The sequence below is a fragment of the Entelurus aequoreus genome, linkage group LG02 (genome assembly GCF_033978785.1).
Source record: "Entelurus aequoreus isolate RoL-2023_Sb linkage group LG02, RoL_Eaeq_v1.1, whole genome shotgun sequence".
In the NCBI taxonomy this organism is placed as follows: Eukaryota; Metazoa; Chordata; class Actinopteri; order Syngnathiformes; family Syngnathidae; genus Entelurus; species Entelurus aequoreus.
The window spans coordinates 49450250-49469632 of record NC_084732.1 but is presented as its reverse complement, the minus strand read 5'-3'; the positions used below and the strand labels follow the sequence as shown (position 1 = coordinate 49469632).

The following is a 19383-nucleotide window of genomic DNA, read 5'->3' as shown; positions in this document are numbered from 1 at the left end:
AACTTGCATCCATAATTAAAATTAACTTTAAAAAGTACTGTAGTATTTTGACACAAATGCAATGTTATTGTCAGAATGTCTTACAGGATTAAATGTTTTACTTGACTGTATGTCATTTATGTCTTTACAGTTTGCCACCGAGCACAACAGTGGGAGACATCTCACTCACTCTGCACGGACATATGCATTGACCTGACTGCAACCTGCTCCCGCTTTCAGTTAACCATCCACAGTTAAGGTAAAAAATGCATGTGCGGTCAAAATTGTGTGAATAATCTGCGTTTGTACATAATTAATGACGTATTTTTTTGCAAATAATTGTATGAATTAAAGGGGAACTGCACTTTTTTAGAATTTCATTCACAATCCTTACGCAAGACAAGCTGAAAGCACACGTATGAATTTATTTTTTTATGCATTTTAACTAGTAAAAAAATGCGATCAAAAATCTGCTTAGAATGGAGCCCATGGGAGTCGCTCTACTCTGCCTATATAGCGCTTAAAAGAACATCCAAAGACCGTCATCAAGGTTTTCTATACAATATGTAAGTATGACCATTCCTGACTGCTTATTCATTGTAATCATCTTTTCTTTTCTCTTTGTTGTTGTTGTTGTTTTTTTATCCAATTTGATTTTATTGTTGTGATTTTGTACGGTGTCCTTGAGTGCCCAGAAAGGCGCCTTATAAATAAAATTTATTAATATTACTATTATTATTATTATTATTATTATGTAATGTAGAAACAGGGACATTTATAATAACGCAATATTTAAGTATTTTGTTTATTTTAAACATACGCGTTAAATTCAAACACGTCAGGTTTGGTTTTTCCTTCAACAACATCACTGATTATTAACTCACTACAGACTTCATGAGAGCCAACACAAATAAAACATCACTTACTGTGCAATGTCTGCTGTCACTGGGATGCCGATTGATAAGATGTTGATATATTCCTGTTTAGATGAAGAATGACTCATAATCCTCGCGAAGAAAAAAGGGGGGTGCAACCAAGCGTCTTTTTGTGTCTTTCTTGCCATTTAAGTGTCTAAATTGGATGCCAAAATTGACCAATTTGTCTGATTATGTCCACATCCTTCTACTATCAATGTGAGAGGCGTTACTTATGATCTAGAATAAACTTCCACAAGCTCCAAGGCGAGAAACCAGCTCACCAGCCGATGACGTCAAAATAGCAGCACAAGCTAGCTAGCTCTCTTTGATCTGCTTTAAATAGTTAGTCTGCATTAGCGATTATAATAACAATCTCACTAATACTTGGTAAAATTCAGTTCACGAAATGTAAATGAAGTATTGTTGGTGGGTTTTGAATGGTTATTTATAGGGCTTTATGGGCGGTATAGAGGACCTCCCATTGACTCTGCTGTAAGCAGACTTTTATTTACGGTTATTTACAAGTTACAATGCATTTATTAAAATACATCCGTCTTCTTGTCTCTCATAATAATTACATCCGTCTTCTTGTCTCTCATAATAATGGTGACTGATGGGCAAAATTCTAAAAAAGTGCATTTCCCCTTTAAAGTGTTAACTTTAGCCCTTGTTGTTTCATATGATGGTATTTGGTATCCGATTATATCTATTCAGTTGAAAAGGTGCAGCGTTACAACAAATACGTAAAAAGTGGATAAAGTGCACAATAATAGAAGCACAGACGTGGACAACAACTTATTAGCATTAAAGCTCCAGACACATGAAACAGAGTGTTCCCACTAGGGTTTAATAGGAAACACACTTCCAAGGCACTATTGCGGGAAGTCTGTAAGTCTGTGATGTATTTCAAATCACTGAAAGATAGTATGATGTGAGACCTTTAACATTTCACACTGTTTAGGTCCCTAAGAGAAGATGAGTCAGGGGAAAAGATGACATCTGGTTCTTTACTTGTCTGTCCATTCCTGATGGAATAAAAAGCTGCGACATCGTCCAGTAAGATGCAATTAAATGGTAAATGGGTTATACTTGTATAGCGCTTTTCTACCTTCAAGGTACTCAAAGCACTTTGACACTATTTCCACATTCACACACACATTCATACACTGATAGCGGGAGCTGCCATGCAAGGCCCTAACCACGACCCATCAGGAGCAAGGGTGAAGTGTCTTGCTTAAGGACACAACGGACGTGACGAAGTTGGTAGAAGGTGGGGATTGAACCAGGAACCCTCAGGTTGCTGGCACGGCCACTCTCCCAACCGCGCCACCCGGTCCCGCAATTAGAGATATCCATGACAACATCTTAGATCAAAAAGCTGGAATTTCAAAGAAATGACTATACTATTGCTTTAATGTTGCAGTTACATTAAAAAAAGGTTGAGGTTAACCTACAGTCATGAGGATGTACGTTTGTGGTATGATCATTAAAGACCAGCACTTTTTCCATAAACCCATCTACTAGTTCCTTTAACTAATATCAAACTTAAGATGGAGATACAGTCCACAGAGCTTTCAACTAAAAACCAGGTGACGATGGCTGGAAAAGATGTATGAATGGTAGTTATTTTCTTGGCAACAGTAATTGAGTCACCATGTTTTCCTCTTGTTCCACTGTGGGATGTGGGTGATGACACAGTGTGTCACGATGCCACAGGTTATCAGTAAGCATGGTGTAAATTACCCACTGCTGCCAGCTAAGTAAAGGTTTCTTCTAACCAACATGACAATATGTTTGTATTACTGTAGAACGCAATTGAGTTGCAAACATCATGATCACATGCGCTTGCACTTTAAGCAAATCAAAACAACAGTCTGTTTCCACTGACATATCTTTCCAAATTATCGAGGCTTTTTCCTGCACATCTGTTGAGTCAGCACATCCGCACTTCCTGTGTCACTTGTAACCCCACTGTCATGGAGGAAACACCACCCACATACTGTAACCGATATTGTCCACTGGTGAACATGAGCAGTAAACCACTATGAACCAGTACAAACAAGTCAATTTAAATGAAGTCATAACATATATTACATGAAATTATGCATTACAGTTCTCGCCAACAACGCTATATAACACAAATCACAGACATGACATCACAGAGACAGTGAGTAAAATGTAGCGCTTAGGAATATCACATCTGTCGCTTTACAAGGGGCTGAGTTGACATAAAATAAGTCAAGAACAATGTAGTTGTCACGTAAAAGTAGGTTGTGTATATTTTATGAAAATACTACTATTAACAAGTTAAGGGCAGACAGAAAAATTAACTACATGACCTCATAAAGGCAGTTCCCGACCTAGAATTTAGACATCCATCAATCCATCCATTTTCTAGTGCTTGTCCCTTTCGGGGTAGCGGGGTTCTGGAGCCTATCCCAGCTGCACTCGGGCGGGCCACCTTATCAAAGGGCCAACATTCACACTCACATTCACACACTAGGGCCAATCAACCTATCCCCAGGTGCATGTCTTTAGAGGTGGGAGAAAGCCGGAGTATCTGGAGGGAACCAACGCAGTCACGGAGTGAACATGCAAACTCCATACAGAAAGACCCCGAGCCCGGGGATCGAGCCCAGGACCATTGTATAGTGCTGCCGAATTTAGACACACTTTTCCAGGCTGCACAGCAAATTAGAATATGAATGTTTTTCTTAATTGTATTTTATTTGTAAAGCAAAGGAAGATTTTGGCCATTTGTTTGTAAATTTAGTCAAATTTATTTCACATGTATTATTTATTGTTGCTTTATTGAAAAGCACAAACAAAAATATTTTCACTGTTCATTTAAAAAAGCATATCTGACTTTTCTTTTTATACAAAATGTTATCTTTAGTTTCTTTCTGTTTTTAAGATAAACTTCTCCACTCTGTCTCTGCAACTTGCGAGGGAAATTACAGTTTCCAGTTGGTTTGCAAAGCAATGTAATTACTATTTATTTTGGCATACATATATTACTATGAGATCATAAAACCTATTGCACACAACTTAAAAATAACACCGTAAAGTCTTTCCAGATTTGTACTATATCAAGCATATTTTTCATAGTTAAACCACACACATACACGATAAACTATTTTTCCAGCATCAGAAATAATCACTATCTGGCAAGAATTAAATACCAGTGTAAAAAAAATAATTTATCCTACCTTGGTGCCTGCACAGGCTTGACCTTTCTGGTACTCCTTGTGGGACATCCTCTTGTCCAGTTTGCTCCATAGTGCTTTGGCCTTCCAGGAGGTGACATTAGCCTTCAGACTGCAGTAGAGGTTGCTGTCGGCAGGGTCCAGGTCCAGCTGTCCACATAGGACATTGAAGGCCTGCAAGGTTCCCTTACAGGTGGAAGCCTGGATGAAGTCCTCAAAGAGCTTCCCTGAGTTGTTTTCCCTCTCCTCCTCCGTCTCTCCCATCTCTCCAAGACTGCGGTGGATGCTTGGGTGTGCCGAGGCTCGTGCTTCTCGCAAGCGCTCTGCCAGATGTGGCTACACCCTGTGCTTGGCCCGCACCATCATGCCCCGTCTGAGGAGGCAAAAAACAGACTTATGTCATCTTGTGGCGAAGGATACAGAGACGCCTTCATTACATTACTGCGCTTAAGATGACCATATTTTTTATTTTTTTTAAAAAGGCCTCTTTTCAATGAACCTGTAAATATTAACGTATTTGCTTAAAAGGGGACTTATTAATGTTGTAACAATGTTGGATACTCGTGTTAAACAATGCCAAAGCATCAAATCATAAGTTTCATGATTTGGCCGTACAGTTTTTTTCTTTTGTTTGATGCCTCTGTTCACTGGGTTTTGCAGTCTGGCTACGTTGTGATGTTAGAGCAAGGTGGACTTACTTATTTGGACATTAAGTCAAGCTCTCAGCCAGAAGGGGAGTAGCTCTGCTTCAAGCTATGAGGAAACACAAAAAAGGTAGGATAAAGTATCCATTGCTTTCGGTCTCCCCTAGAGGGGGGGGGGTTACCCATATATGCGGTCCTCTCCAAGGTTTCTCATAGTCATTCACCGACGTCCCACTGGGGCGAGTTTTTCCTTGCCCGTATGTGGGCTCTGTACCGAGGATGTCGTTGTGGCTTGTACAGCCCTTTGAGACACTTGTGATTTAGGGCTATATAAATAAACATTGATTGATTGATTGTTTTTATTTATTTGTGTGGTATGCGCATAATAACACCAACTAAAAGCAGCGTTTTTATGCAGGTGAATTTATATAATGTTTATGAAATTTATTTTCGATCGTGTGTGAAGAAAAATAGCAGTGACGACTTCAAGATATATATTTATTTAGACAGTGTACATTTTCAAAAGATAAGCCAATTTATTGTTGCCAATCAGCCTATCCCCAGGTGTCTTTGGAGGTGGGAGGAAGCCAGAGTACCCGGAAGGAACCCACGCAGTCACGGGGAGAACATGCAAACTCCACACAGAAAGATCCCGAGCCCAGGATCGAACCCAGGACCTTCGTATTGTGAGGAATTAATGTGAGTGTGAATGTTGTCTGTCTATCTGTGTTGGCCCTACGATGAAGTGGCGACTTGTCCAAGGTGTACCTCGTCTTCCACCTGTGTGCAGCTGAGATAGGCTCCAGCACCCCCCGCAACTCCATAAAGGACAAGCGGTAGAAAAATGGATGGATGGATGGAATTATATTACTGTTGGTCAGGGTGGGGCGTAGTTTAATTTGCAATCTGGGGACACCTCCACAAAGAAACATATTGCAGACAAACTCACAAAACGAGTTATAAATGTTATTGTAGAGCAAAATTTATGCAAAATGTACACCAATGCATATCCAATACCTATTAATTATCTAGACCACAAGGAAGTGTTTTAAATCTAGATTCAAATCATCATAGGTCCCCTTTAACTGTTATGCTGCCAGTGGTACTTGATGTTTGTAACATGTACTTTATACAGGGGTTTTTAATCTTTTTGACCTCGGGGCCCAACTTTTCCACGACTGTGGGGCCCACTCAAATAGATTAACACTGAATTAATAATCTTATTCTTGATTTAATATTCAATAAATATATCTTTAACATGATAAAACTTTTCAGATCATATGAAATCAAATCAAACTTTATTTATATAGCACTTTTCATGCACAGGCAAGTGGCAAGCACAAAGTGCTGTACAAAACAAAACAAAACGTGTCAATCACAATTATATCACAAAATGATTATAGCATTATTAAATAGTAAAGTATTATTATCAAGGCTCAGGTCAGGCTGATTACAAAAATAACTAATCAAATATACTGCAAAAGGGACTTATGTACATGCAATTATGCAGTGCTAAAAAAAAAATCTAACTTAGTAATAAATAATAATATACCGTATTTTTCCGACTATAAGTCGCAGTTTTTTTTCATAGTTTGGCCGGGGGTGCGACTTATACTCAGGAGCGACTTATGTGTGAAATTATTAACACATTACCGTAAAATATCAAATAAAATTATTTAGCTCATTCACGTAAGAGACTAGACGTCTAAGATTTCATCGGATTTAGAGATTAGGAGTGACAGATTGTTTGGTAAACGTATAGCATGTTCTATATGTTATAGTTATTTGAATGACTCTTACCATAATATGTTACGTTAACATACCAGGCACGTTCTCAGTTGGTTATTTATGAGTCATATTACGTACACTTATTCAGCCTGTTGTTCACTATTCTTTATTTATTTTAAATTGCCATTCAAATGTCTATTCTTGGTGTTGGGTTTTATCAAATAAATGTCCCCAAAAAATGCGACTTATACTCCAGTGCGACTTATATATGTTTTTTTCCTTCTTTATTATGCATTTTCGGCCGGTGCGACTTATACTCCGAAAAATACGGTACATGTTTCTTAAATAAACTGTCAATAAAATTTAAGTGCAAATTAAATACATCGTCCCCACTCTACTCATAATTTTTGCACTGAAGAAACTTCTCTATGACTTCAGTGCCAGACTTCTATTTGTTGATACTGTCAGTGCCACAAGTGGTGGAAAAGTGTTTTACAACTGAGTACCGCTGCGGCTCATACAGACCACAGCTGAGAAACAGATATTTTTGTCAGCCTCTCGGGGGTGCTCCTGGCCCTATTGCTTAGAAACGCTGCTCTATAATATGTGGTTCTGCTGATAAATAAAATACAACATTGTGATTGTACCCAAAACCAGTGAAGTTGGCACGTTGTGTAAATCGTAAATAAAAACAGAATACAATGATTTGCAAATCCTTTTCAACCTATATTCAATTGAATAGACAAGATACTTAACGTTCGAACAAGTGGCAAAAAAGACTGAGAAAGTTGAGGAATGCTCATCAAACACTTATTTGGAACATCCCACAGGGGAACAGGCTAGTTGGGAACAGGTGGGTGCCATGATTGGGTATAAAAGCAGCTTTCATGAAATGCAATGCTCAGTCATTCACAAACAAGGATGGGGCGAGGGTCACCACTTTGTGAACAAATGCATGAGCAAATTGTCGAACAGTTTAAGAACAACATTTCTCAACAAGCTATTGCAAGGAATTTAGGGATTTCACCATCTACGGTCCGTAATATCATCAAAAGGTTAAGAGAATCTGGAGAAATCACTGCACGTAAGCAGCAAGGCCGAAAACCAACATTAAATGCCCGTGACCTTTGATCCCTCAGGCGGTACTGCATCAAAAAGCGAAATCAGTGTGTAAAGGATATCCCCACATGGGCTCAGGAACACTTGAGAAAACCACTGTCAGTAACTACAGCTTGTCGCTACATCTGTAAGTGCAAGTTTAAACTCCACTATGCAAAGTGAAAGCCATTTATCAACAACACCCAGAAACGCCGCCGGCTTCGCTGGGCCCAAGCTCATCTAAGATGGACTGATGCAGAGTGGAAAAGTGTTCTGTGGTGTCACAAGTCCACATTTCTAATTGTTTTTGGAAACTGTGGACGTCATGTCCTCCGGACCAAAGAGGACAGCAACCATCCGGATTGTTATAGGCACAAAGTTCAAAAGCCAGCATATGTGATGGTATGGGGGTGTATTAGTGCCCAAGGCATGGGTAACTTACACATCTCTGAAGGCACCATTAATGCTGAAAGGTACATACAATGTTTGGAGCAACATATGTTGCTATCCAAGCAACGTCTTTTTCATGGACGCCCCTGCTTATTTCAGCAAGACAATGCCAAGCTACATTCCGCACGTGTTACAACAGCGTGGCTTCGTAGTAAAAGAGTGCGGGCACTAGACTGGCCTGCCTGTAGTCCACACCTGTCTCCCATTGAAAATGTGTGGCGCATTATAAGGCATAAAATACAACAACGGAAACTGTCGAACAACTTAAGCTGTACATCAAGCAAGAATGGGAAAGGTCTCTTCAGTTCCCAAACGTTTACTGAGTGTTGTTGAAAGGAAAGGTGATGTAACAGTGGTAAACATGCCCTTGTGCCAACTTTTTTGCAATGTGTTGCTGCCATCAAATTCAAAGTTAATGATTATTTGCAAAAAAAAATTACGTTTCTCAATTCGAACATTAAATATCTTGTCTTTGCAGTGTATTCAATTGAATATAAGTTGAAAAGAATTTGCAAATCATTGTATTCTGTTTTTATTTACGATTTACACAACGTGCCAACTTCACTGGTTTTGGGTTTTGTATTTTGACATGCCCCAGATTAAGATATTGTTTGACCCAAAACCAGAGATCTTCAACAATCTTTAAATACACTAACAATGATCACATGGATTGTTTAACATTACAAAAACACTCAAGCAGACTGAAACTGTAGTAAGGTACCTGTAGGACCAGTTGTATTCAAGATATATAAGTAGGGGGTCCCCCTTCTACATCTCCATCCATTTGGAAGACCCCTGGTCTAAATTGATGTTTTTAAAGGTGGAAAAAAAAATCTAATTCCGTACATTTAAAAGGGCTTGAATTTTAATTCCAATGAGCACATATTGTAGTTGTTATCCAACAAGCCGTCAGCAGGCTTTAGTGGTGCATGGTGCTGCAGTGAAAAATGAAGCAATAAAGCAAAATGACACATGGTGACAAGATGCAACATCTGTTAGATTTACAGCCTAAACTATATATAACTATATAACCTTTAAACCCATAAAAAACGGATTAAACGTCTTCTTTGCTTCTGGATTCTTATGTAACAGGCATCAGTTACAGTTAAATGGTGTTGACACTTGTTCTGATCCAGTGTGGAGAAACCGCGGGTATAAGAGTGAGCGAACACCATTGCAAGGTTTTGAAATGTTAGGACCAAGTTTTGTGTTCCCGGCAATCAACCATCAAGTGTTTTGAATGTCGTGCCAGTAAGTCAGAGCCAGAACATGGCGTGTGAGTGTGTGCTCAAACAAAAAGGTGGAGACTATGCATCACCACTTCTGTGAGGTTTGAATCCTTTGATATTCCAATGTCCTATAGAGGGCAATGGGCCGTGCCCCTCGGGGGGCCAAGCTGGCTGCACAGGACACCAACACCACCCTTCCCAAAGTAATCCCCTATTACTGCCACGCCTCGCCCTGGGCCTCAGGTGGCAGTGAAATGAAACTGTTTATACAGCACTTTCAAGCCAAGCCCCAATGCATACAATCTATTATAAAACTTAAGCTACATTAAAATAAAAAAGCCTGCCGGGTACAAATCACATTGTCCAAATGGACCCCTCCAGTCCCAAACAAGACCTTTCACCTTTTAGAGCATTCATTCAAACACAACCAGACCACATTCCTCGGCCATGTGCCTCAACCAGCTCTGATCTGCTCCATCAGCAGGAGTGCAACCCTCTACTGTCTGCTCACTAGGGATGATGTTTGATAAGGAATTATCGAGTTCGAGCCAATTATCGAATCCTCTTATCGAACCGATTCCTTATCGATTCTCTTATCGAGTCCAGATAGGTTGTTGTATATGGAAAAAAACACACAATATTTGGTTTAACAAAAGCTCACTTTTATTATATAATAAAAAAATAAATATTGACTGTTACCCACCTAAAAAAATAAAATAAAATAAATAAATATTGACTGTTGTTACCCAAAGTATATTAAGTGGGATTTTTCAGAGAAAAAAATATATACAGTAACACAAAAACAACTCTCTGTGATCACAATAGGTGTATAAATAATAATATAGTGTTAAATAAAATCAGTCCCTTGGGCACAAAACTGAAAATAATACAGCTCTCCAAAAAGTGCACTTCTGCTGCTATTTGACATAACTGTTTGTTATGATGCTTTGACATTTTTGCACTTTATTTCTTTATTGAAAGAAAATTCTATGAAGAGAAAAGTTGTTTGCAAATGTGGTTACAATGCTAAAAAATGAAAAGTTAAAGCTAAAAAAAGAAATACACTTTATTGAGTTAACATTATTTCTTTATAGGGGGAAAAATGTTATGAGCTAGAGATTATAACAACTACACTACCCAGCATGCAACTGGAGTTACGAGCATGCGCATTAGCCCCGAAAAGTGTTGCATGTTGCCACGCTGTGAAAGTAAACGTCAAGAACTCAGCCAACATGCCTCGTCTGCATTATTTATAATTAGACAGACAACACATCTACAGTGTGATTTTGTTTTGTTTACAAGGAAAGAAAAACAAAAGTTAAAAAAGGGAGATCTGTTGTATATATATGTATGTGGTGCGGTTGTTTTAAGAACGTTGCGACAGCTGCCGTAAAGGAGGTGCGTTGCTAGCCTGGTTGCTATGTTTCCGGTTGGTCGTAAAAGTGTTCGTCATGTGTTTTACCCTGCTAAAATCTCTCAGTAAAGTTATTCGATGGATTATAGCTTTTGTTTTGAACTTTATTACACCTTGGAGCGCTTTTTCCCGTCCATTGTTTTTCTGCTTTCGCTATCTGCGCCTAATGACTGAGCTACATGACGTCAATTCTTGTGATGTCCCACGGAGCATTTCTGGTCGGGACGGGATTCGAATAAATAATCAACTCTTTTCCTTTACTATAGTGGTCTCGATAACAGGTACCGGTTCTCAAAAAGGGATTCGAGTCCGAGGACTCGGTTCTTTTCTTATCAAACAACCGGGAAAACCGGTTTCGAGTATCATCCCTACTGCTCACTATCACTCATTGTGTAAAGACATTCACACTATATTATTCTACACCAAAATGGATCTTTTTATTTATTCTTCTGTAGTGTTTTTCATTCGCCTCTAACTCCCAAACCGTTCATCTGATTGATCCCGTGCAAGCGTCAAAACGTTCAGCGCATTCAGGACATGCGTGCTCATTCAACAAACATTCCCCAATATTACAGGTTTTACAGTTATTTGAAAAGTTGTTTTGCCCTTTTTTTCTTTTGACTACACCTCCCACATTTTTGAACTAATTTAAACCATTCCACCATTAAATAATTCATCTTGATTAGGACAAGAAAACTTTTTTTCAACCCAAAAAATTCCCAATTTTTACAGTATTCATATATTCATCCATCCATTTTCTACCGCTTGTCCTTCTAAGGGTCACGGGTGGTGCTAGAGCCTATCCCAGCTGCATAATTTTCCAAAATATTGGACAATACAATTGGTACTCATCCCACCATTCTGACTTACGGTTGCCTTTTTTTTCCTTCCTGAAAATAATCTTGAATGCAAGTAAATGTCCAACATTATCGGAAATTATATTTGTTGTAGTAAAAAAAATATTTAATTGGTCTGAAATTAACAAATAAGCAATACTTTCGCAGAAATGCATCCTGGGTAATGATGTTATTTTGCCCTATTGCATTACGATTACACAATGGCAGCCACCTTTGTATTTCAATAAATAGTCCCCTTAAGGGCTCATTTGCAATATGATAATGGTAGTTTATTTAAGCATTATTCCTTTTATCTAATTGTGCTTATGTAATGTACTTTTTGTGAAGTTTGACATTGAAGTACTTTTGTAAAGGCATACATCTAGCAGCAACATATGTAATGATGCAGTATGTCATATTTGGTGACATGGATTCAAGCACAAAATGGATAAAATTTGTAGCTTGGTTAGTAGAGCGGCTGTGCCAGCGACCTGAGGGTTCTAGGTTTGAGCCCCGCTTCTGCCATCCTAGTCACAGCGGTTGTGTCCTTGGGCAAGACACTTCACCCACCTGCTCCCAGTGTGACCCACACTGGTTTAAAAATGTAACTTAAATAATGGATTTCACTATGTAAAGCGCTCTGAGTCACTGGAGAAAAGCGCTATATAAATATAATTCACTTCACTACAATTTAGAAAAGCAGTCCAAGAGAAGCAACGAACAATTTGCAGTCATGTTGTTGTTATGATAGAATAGACATTCAATGACAGCTTACGCTAACCATGTTATTAGCTAACAACGCCTAACGCTAATGAGCGTGCATGTGTTACGTTTGTATGTAATTACGTACGAGAAGCTGTAAGAGGGCGGGATATATTGTGTAAATACATTGGAAAGTTGACGCCCTCTTGGCATCTGTGTAAATGTTGCAAAGAGCCCCTTTAAGGAAAAATTTTTGTTGTCACTTGAACAGTATTTTATCTAAATAAGTGGTTTTCAAACTTGTTTCACCAAGTACCACCTCAGAAAATACTTGGCTCTTCAAGTGCCATCATAATGACCAACATTAAAAACAGTAACGTAGTAGGCCTAAATATTCATTTAAAAAAGGCAAATGTTTTTCTAATAATTATATTTAATATTTTTGGCCACTGTAAAATGACACACAGTTTGAACAGTAACACTGTGTTTGGATATTCAATTAAGTGATTATTTGGTGTACCGCTCTACGAAGCACTACGGTTTAAGAATCATAGATCTAAATTGTGGCTATTGAATTATTCTATGTATTCATGTATTCAAAAAACTTCTGTTTATCTGATCAAATACAATTATATTTTATCTATAACAATTTCAGTGGCCTTGTGGTTAGAGTGTCCGCCCTGAGATCGGTAGGTTGTGAGTTCAAACACTGGCCGAGTCATACCAAAGATTATAAAAATGGGACCCATTACCTCTCTGCTTGGCACTCAGCATCAAGGGTTGGAATTGGGGGTTAAATCACCAAAAATTATTCCTGGGCGCGGCCACCGCTGCTGCTCACTACTCCCCTCACCTCCCAGGGGGTGAACAAGGGGATGGGTCAAATGCAGAGGTTAACTTCACCACACCTAGTGTGTGTGCGTGACTATCATTGGTACTTTACTTACTTTAACAAATGTTTACCCAAAAGGCAAACTGTTGTTTTTTTAAAAGTACTTTTGTGGTTTTCATTTGGTTTACTTCAGCCCCTGCAATTATGTTTTGAACTTACTGGTAAATAATGAACCCAACAAACTCAGTTTTTGTAGCTTTGTTTTTGCAAATTAAATTGTATCCTGTCACTTTGTTTGCTGCTGCTGTGAGTCACCCAATACATGTCTTTGTTTTACATTATTCCAGTGTCAAGAATGGATTCTTTTAATCACCAAACATACATACTTGCAAACATGATAAATAATGCAAAAGCGTCCAAGCATGGTGAGGAATGTCTGTGAGCTAATATCCGTCTCTGTGACATCAGAGACAGATACTGAGAAAACTAGAAAGTTTGAAAGGAACACAGTTTCCTCTGATTGATTTATTCCTCAATTTAACAAAGCTCATAAATCTAATCTAGTATTCATAAAAAGTTATCTTAACAACATTCTCAGTTTCAGTCCAAGAAAGAAAGAAGGACACAAATGAGTGAAAACATATGCTACTGAAAATCTACCACTTAAAGTATCGCCACAGCCAAGTCTCTCACGCTAGGTTGTCTGAAGCAGTGTGGACTTCCACCATCACCATCGCACGCTGACAAAATGGAAAAGTCGCATGCGACAGACGCAGAGAGGCCGCAGCACGGCTGTGAAAATACATCTTAATGACAGATGAAGGGCAGAGAATACACACGCGGGTACGCATGCGACATTACATCACAGATTGAGCACAGAATGCTTTATAGCAACGTAGTTTTCTACACAATTGATTTTAACAGCACTCTCATGTGTTTGACCTCAGATCAGTGAGAACGTGAACACTAAGACTGAAATTGTAAGTGGGAAAGCCACAGTAAACATACTGTGATACGATCATTACATTACTGTATGTACTGTATTTATATGACATTAATAGTGTTATCTTATTTATCTAAATACATCCAATAAGACATGTACCAAAAACCAACCATACATGCTGTATACATTTTATGTTTATAGACTAGTGGTCCTCAAACCTTTTTCACCAAGTACCACCTCAGAAAACACCAGGCTCTCAGAGTACCACCATAGTGGCCAACATTAATTTACAGTAGCATAGTAAGCCTAAGTATTGATTAAAATCAAGGGCAGAAGTACTGAACATTTAATATTGTTGGCCACTGCAACCCCATTCTCACTACATTCTACATACGTCACATACTGTCACGTGAGCAACGTCACACGCTCCCGCGGAGCAGACAGGTAGCGACATGGTAACGTTAGCTGTGATGCTAACAGCTAGCGGTGTGGTTTGAGTGGTAATACGAGAAAAAGAAGGTGCGACTCTGGTAACAAATGGAGGAATAATTAATTCCCAAAAAAAACAGCACGGGGTCCATCGTCTGACGGTGGTTTGGCTTCGAGCGGGAATATGTCTTTACATGTCAACATCTCCGTTCGGTGCCACACCAACTAAATGCCGAATCAACTATTTCCACATCAACACCGTAGGACATATACTATTTGATATGCAGCTCATTTTTATGTGACACTTATTGAAATATCTTGTGTGTCATCATGCACAAAAGTGCACTTATAGCTTGTTTTAAAATGTCTCTGACAATCTTGCACTTTCTGTTTTGGAAATGACATGAATGTTTGTGCCACTGCTTAATAACTGTTTAATAAATACAGTTTTGCTAAATTGACTTAGTTGTGATTTCCCTCTATGCATGAAAGTTTAAAATGAGCATATATTAATGCAGTAGGAACAAGAATGTTTTAATGTAGACACATAGAATCATCATACTGCTGTGATTATATGTATCAAGTGTTCATTCAAGGCTAAGGCAAAATATCGAGATATATATCGTGTATCGCGATATGGCCTTAAAATATCGAGATATTAAAAAAAGGCCATATCGCCCCGCCCTAGCTGGAATATAAAGACAATATAACATACATCCATAAACGTGGATGCATATGCAAACGTGCAATATATTTATCTGTACAGTAATCTATTTATTTATATCTGCACCTTATTGCTCTTTTATCCTGCACTACCATGAACTAATGCAACGAAATTTCGTTCTTATCTGTACTGTAAAGTTCAAATTTGAATGACAATAAAAGGAAGTCTAAGTCTAAGTCTAAGTCTAACATTTACACTCAGTTTGAACAGTAAAACTACACTACTGGTACATGTATCAGTTTGAAAATCACTGTTATAGACAAATAAAGGTTGCCCAGTGAGGTACATGACGGTTATCTCCAACCATGTATTTTTATTTTATTAATGTTATGGCTGTAGTTTACAGCGGTGTGGAACTAAACTACATCATGCTGGAAGCTGTTTCTAATATTGTATTACTTCTGCCAGGAGGTTATGTATTCACTGGGGTAGTTAATTTGCAACACAGCTCTAAAAGTTATGGGCTGATTTTGATGAGACTTTCAGAAAATGTTAGAAATTGGTTAAGGTACAAGTGATTAAATTGTGGAGGTGGTCTGGAAAGTATTTACATTTACGTTAGAGGCTGAACTTCTCTGGGTGTGTATTCTAGCGACCCTCGCCCCCACCCACAGAGACAAAGAGTGGATGACTGACAAGAGAGTTCACTCCGTGTATTTCATTCCGCTCTAACAAACACACTTATTGGCTGATTTTGGTTAAACATTTAGGGATAAGGAACAAGTGATTAGATTTTTTGGGGGGATCCGGATCACTGTCTTAATTTAGGATTTTTTTAAAAAGGATTCTATACTACTGAGCGCTCTACAAGTGCTTTTCTAGTTTATATGTGTATTAATGTGTTTTATCTAAAAATTGCGAGCAGGAACACAAAAAGTATCAGAGTGGCACATAAAAAGACATGCCAACAGTATATGAGACCATAGCAAGATATCAGCTTCCAGTGGAATGTAAAGAATGTACCTGTTACACCTGGCCTGCTGTAAGGAAGGAATATAGACTAAACACGCGCACGCACGCACACACACATATGCAAACATGCACTATGTCGTAACATGTTACCCCATAAAAATACACACACATATGAATGAGGTGTATTGTAGTCAAGCAGAGGGATTGTAAACAGTGAAAAAAGGAGCAGTCTAATAATCAAACACACAAAATCCTTATAATAATACAAAGCACCCAGCATTTTGGCTTCTTTGGCAATCTTCCATCAATAATGATTCGTTTAATAATATATTGGCCACCGGTCACAACTTTTCGAAATGTTACCTCATATTTTGTAACATATTTTTTTCATTTGGGTCAGTTTATCAAAAGTACAAACTACATAAGGTGACAGAGACTTGATACAAAAAAATCTATTTGGAAGCCGACTGACATTTTTTGATAACACAAAACAACACAAAAACTACCAATACATTTAACAGACTTCTTGATACTGCAAATAATAAATAATTGAAAACAAGGTAACAAAATAAATAAATAAATAAAAAATTTTGACTGACAAGACATTTTTGTTACCGAGCACTTTTGCCGCCTGTACCTTACAAAATATGTACCAAAATCTTTCAAATACAACCTAAAAACTAAATAGAACAGAACAGGAACATTTGGCTTGTTAAAATGTCATTATACTTGTTTCAATACAGTACAGTAGTAACTCAATTTACCAGCTTAATTGGTTTTGTGACGGAGCTCTTAACTCAAAACACTAGTATCTTAAATGAACGTCTCTTATTGAAACAAATTAAAATCTGTTTAATTAGTGCTTGGCTCCCACAAAACAGCACGCATTTTAATACGAAAAACTAAGTTTTAAATAAGAAATTATCCATAAAAACAATACGATATAATGTACTACAAACAACTACAGTGATTTTTATAAAGTAATATAATAATGTACAGAATGTTCTTTGGAGAGTAGACTTCTACGGTATCTAGTTCCAGCTGCTTCTCTGTCAAACACACCATCAACAGCTTTTCCATATTTTCATGGATAAAAGTCCGCAATTGAGATATCATTTTAACATTCTTGGCTGGCGTTAGACTCATTCTTCAGACTAGTAGTGATAGGCTCGGATTGCTTCGCTTTGACACGCTTGGTCATGTTCTTTGATGATTTCATTTCTTTAATTCAATGAACATTATCCACTTCTTCTCAGCATTGTCTTTCACACTCACTTTCTTCCTTTCTATGGTTGAAAAACTAATTTATGTCGATATCTAGCTATAAGCATATGCTAGCAAGTTAGACAGGTGGATGTTAAAGGTTCACTGTAACATTTGCTACATTAACTAAATGCTAGTAACTCAAGTTTTTTCTTGCAACGTAAAGCATAACAATTAACTGAGAGAAGAGCTCTTACCTCAAGACACTAAGTTGAGGCATTTTGGCAAGTCACATTTTTGTTCTCTTGGCACTTGACAGATGATTTATTCATGTATTTTATAATTATTATTATTCTGCCTGAATTCTGAACAATCCATGCAACACCTGTTGAGATGCCCACTCCTGGATGACCAATGCAGCTTAGAGGATCCAATGGCTGCAAATGAGGACGCTCTCTACTGCACAAGCGCCTGGCCAAACATATTGCATTCGTGGATGATGGACACGTAAGAGAGAGAGACAATCTGCTTTCTGTGGTTTCTGTTGGTATCAACAGCAATGCCACTGAAGCAGGAAAAAATGTGTGGATGCGCTGTACAACTGTACTGTACTTTGAACAGGCACACTCTTACAGTCTGCATCTCTCCTACAGGATATACTGTAGCCCACAGCACGATTCTCTTATGTAATCCTTAACACTTATTTTTCCGCTCAGAAGACTTTTGGCAGCAATCAAACATTCTCAAAGAAATTTCAGAAGGAATGCAGAGCTTTTAGAAGTAGAACTCCAGGGTAGAACAGCAGCCATAACTACCAACATATCTGATGTAGTTTTATTAAAGATGTTGTGATTATTAGGGATGAGCAGAGAAACTATTAGCCTGACGTCAACTAGCAAAGCACAGCTCACATAAAAGACAACAGAAACGTTGACTGCTAGAAACCAGAGGAGACAACACAGACATGATAATCAAGTTAAAAAAAAAAGTGACGCAATGATCTTGAGAGTACAATAGGAAGCTGACAGCACAAAGGAAAACATTGGGAGTGCTGGGAAACACACGCACAAGCACACACACACACACACACACGCACACACATAGTGCAGCCAAGCCACCAAATGTAATAACAGAGCAGGCCAAAGAAAACCAGGAAGGAACGATCCGTTTGCTCTGATAAGCACGCCTCATGTGACTTTTAGGCCCAGTGGCCAATGCCAATCACTGCATAGTTCTCAACCCCTAGCGCTCTTCAGGATGAGTGTGTTCAAGATATGACGTGACAAACACTGATAGGCGATGAAGAACACTTCATTCAAGATGCAGCTGGTTTCAATAACACTGACAAAAACGATACGCACTCAAACCGCACTTTTGACACATTTAAAACCACAATACATCATCTACCATAGCATATAATAGCTGATCAAGTGACAGATAATATTTCATAATAAGTAGAAATGCATAATTGGAGTATACTACAATGTATTTCACTGGCCATCTTCCAATTATTTAGTATACTGCATTTGTGAAAGTAACACAAATGTTCAACAATCCAAGTTCCAATAAACTTGTTAGCTCTAATGAATTTATTAACTGTCTTTTAAATCAAATGCGTGCTTTAATGACTTTTGACCTTAGTTATCTTAGGCCTTTTGGTTTGGCAGTAGTCAACTTTGCTGTTTTTGTATTTTATTATTATTACCATTTATACTGAATATCAATTATAAGCATTGTATTAAAATAACATTTGAGCAAAAATTCAGCATTTACATTTTTTTGGCTGTGTAGTCCTGACTCCAAACTAGACAGTCGAGCATTACCTTTGATACACAAACATACATATCGCTTGTAGCCAACTGTGTCCTTTTGTGTCCATCACTCAAATACTCACATGTGCAAAATAAACAGAGATGTCCTCGTTCCTATTGTTACACAAGGGAGAAGCAGCCAGAAGGAGACACCCACAAAAGTGTGCTCCTTAAGGTGAATGCTGAACATTACATTATTTCTAGGGCTAATGATTATTCTTTAAAACAGATTAATCACATTTTTCAATTTGGATTAATCACAGGTGATAAATCGCTTGCGTAAATAACATTTTCTTAAGAAAAGACCCCAATTTTTGTACACAAAT

At 38.1% G+C, this 19383-nt stretch overlaps 1 protein-coding gene across 10 annotated transcripts in view; it reads right to left on the bottom strand.

The window, feature by feature from the left end:
* The window catches only part of mical2a (microtubule associated monooxygenase, calponin and LIM domain containing 2a), a 72171-nt gene that overhangs the window by 37616 nt on the left and 15172 nt on the right, over positions 1-19383 (bottom strand). For 9 of the 10 annotated variants that reach the window (XM_062028477.1, XM_062028485.1, XM_062028447.1 and 6 more), the window contains one exon: positions 4106-4475. In XM_062028477.1, the coding sequence (XP_061884461.1) occupies positions 4106-4366 (261 nt within the window). In that variant the 5' untranslated portion in view covers positions 4367-4475. Of the gene's footprint in view, positions 1-4105; positions 4476-4800; positions 4856-19383 lie in introns of all 10 variants that reach the window. The other variant, XM_062028437.1, reaches the window with a different exon arrangement.